General features: G+C 30.7%; 1 protein-coding gene across 1 annotated transcript; it reads right to left on the bottom strand.

Moving 5' to 3' along the window:
- Positions 1 to 279: 279 nt before the first annotated feature.
- On the bottom strand, positions 280 to 1,943 carry LOC127266578 (uncharacterized). The gene is made up of 2 exons (XM_051296861.1): positions 1,498 to 1,943; positions 280 to 405 (listed from the first exon to the last, which is right to left on the bottom strand). The coding sequence occupies exons 1-2, from the start codon at positions 1,903 to 1,905 to the stop codon at positions 310 to 312; spliced, it is 504 nt and encodes a 167-aa protein (XP_051152818.1). The 5' UTR covers positions 1,906 to 1,943; the 3' UTR covers positions 280 to 309.
- Positions 1,944 to 2,448: the final 505 nt, after the last annotated feature.

The raw sequence follows: 2,448 nt of genomic DNA, 5'->3' as shown, positions 1-2,448 counted from the left end.
GTATAAAAGCGGAATTAAATTTATGGTGTGTTTGTTTGGGGAATTGAATTTTAAATCCATTATTCATTACATTTTTTTTCTCAAAAAATATTAAATCAAACACCTATTTTTCATTTTTTATATTATACTAAAAAAATAATTTTACATTCAAAACATCACATCAATATCTATTTATGTCACATCATATAACTATTAAAATTCAGAATTTTTACTATTCAAATTCCAATTCAAAATCCAAACCCTATTTTTATTAATTAATAATTATTTTTACTAATACAATCTTAATTATTTAATTATAATAGAGAACAGCTAATTGTAAAAATTACCACTTAGTTTAGGATGATCTTTAAATAAATATTCTTTGGCCTTTGCAGCTTCCGGTGAATCATCGAGCAGTAATTCCATCTGAAATCAATCACCCACAGTGAATGTCACAATTAATATGAGAATTTCTAAAGTGCATAATTTTCATAGATTTTTTAATCATTTCATCCTTATTTTGGTAGAAAATTATTTTATAAATTATATTAAAAAAATAAATATATTTTTACCCTCAATATAAATAACATTGATTATCATTTTGGATATAAACTAGCCATGTGTCAATCTCTACGTAATATTAATTTCTAATTAATAGACATATATTTTTTTTATATACACACAAAATTAAATTCACATCAAATTAAAATGCTAAAATTATCTTATGGCTAGTCCATTTGAGTCTCGGAGGTGTTAGTCAACACAAGAGAATATTCTAGTATTAAATACTCCCTCCGTCGTACGAAAAGGATGTTCACTTGATCGGATACGAATTTTAATAAAAGTGAGTAATAATTGTTATTTTTTTCTTTTATAGTAAAAAAAATACAAAAGTGTAATGATTTTTTACTTAAAAAAGAAACGAAAATATTTTTCAATGACAACCCAAAAAGAAAAATGAGTATAGATTTCAATGACCGAAGAAGTATTTTTTTCGGTTGAAAATTTTAGGGTATGTTTCTTCAGCATAATTTTTCCAAATTTACTATTTGGACTCTGTGCTTTTCGAAAAAAATATATTTTTTCCTCACACAAAACATCCCATCAACTATTATTTTCATATCAAACTCAAACCAAATTTTTTCCAAACTCATCAAATAAAACACACCCTTAGTCTCATTTTTTTTTTTGTTAAAATATAAAAAAGTAGAGCTAAACTTTTCGAAGGGAAAGAATAATATTTTCGGTAACTAAAAATTAGATATTTACTTTTTCATAGAATATATATAATTTATTTTGTAGTCTGTAAAAAATATATATATATACAATTGTTTATTTGTAGCATGCCATACACAAAAATAAGTTTGTTTTATTTATTACTATTATTTTTATATTTTTTATTATAAAAGATAAAGAAAAATGCATACTACTATAAATTATCAAATATACTCGCAAAATAAATAAACATAAAAATATAAGTAGCAATATATATATATATATATGTGTATGTATAGGTACCTTGCCGGAGAGGGTGATTTTGGAGCAGAGAGGCGACTGAGGATCTGCGCCGGAGCCGCAGGAGCCGAGCGCGTACTCGGCAACGGTGAGGGAGGCGCGTGGGTTGTTGACGGCGAAGGCGCCGGTGGGGTCGAGTTTGACGGTGAGGTAGAAGTAAGGGACTCCGGTGCCGTTGCCGTCGCTGTACGACATCACATTTCCGAAAGGATCGCCGCCGGTAGAGTTGAGCGTGCTCAACACGCCCCACGAGCTCCGCCGCACCAGCCACCGGGCGAACGCCGCCTTTTGTATCGCCGGAGGCCTCTCGCCGGAGCTGCTTCCGATTTCCGCCGTCGCCGCTACAGAGATGGCTGAAATCAACAAGACCACCGCCATTGCAGTAGCTCGGAATTTCTTGCAGAGATTCATGCCTTCTTTCTGTTTAGACTTTAGAGAGAGAAAAAGAGAAGAACACGGCATGTGTATATATATATATATATACACAGACGCGTGTATAAATAGGAATTAATTTAATATTTTGAATCTATAATTAATGTTTAATATAATAATGCTATAAAAATAAAAATATATACTCCCTCCGTCGGTCAAATGCTCATTTAACCGGGCACGAAAATTAATAAAAGTGAGTAATAATTATTAATTTTTCTTTTTATAGTAAAAAAAATGTAATAATTTTTTACTTAAAAGGAAAACGAGAATAGTTTTCGACGACAATCAAAAAAGAAAAATGAACATAGATTTGAATGACGGGAGGAAGTATATATTTGATTTGTAGAAAATTTGTAAAATCTTGTAATCAGCCCATCATTTTGTTCCGGCGCTGTGGATGATCGCTAAGTTGTGACGATGTTTAACATAACGAAACTTTTTGGCGAAAATAACTCGCAATTGCATAGTTGCATGTAAGTGACTTGTTGAAGTTTCACTAAATGTGTCGGTCTATTATCACTG

Source organism: Andrographis paniculata, unplaced genomic scaffold, assembly GCF_009805555.1.
Source record: "Andrographis paniculata isolate CXL003 unplaced genomic scaffold, ASM980555v1 Contig76END, whole genome shotgun sequence".
Classification (NCBI taxonomy): domain Eukaryota; kingdom Viridiplantae; phylum Streptophyta; class Magnoliopsida; order Lamiales; family Acanthaceae; genus Andrographis; species Andrographis paniculata.
This window is presented reverse-complemented; position numbering and strand designations above follow the sequence as displayed.

Bases quoted from the DNA above. Each gene is read 5' to 3' on its own strand.
- LOC127266578 (XM_051296861.1), bottom strand. From the start codon at position 1,905: ATGAATCTCTGCAAGAAATTCCGAGCTACTGCAATGGCGGTGGTCTTG. The intron at 406-1,497 runs GTACCTATACAT...GATTGATTTCAG, and splicing joins AAATCACCCTCTCCGGCAAG to ATGGAATTACTGCTCGATGA.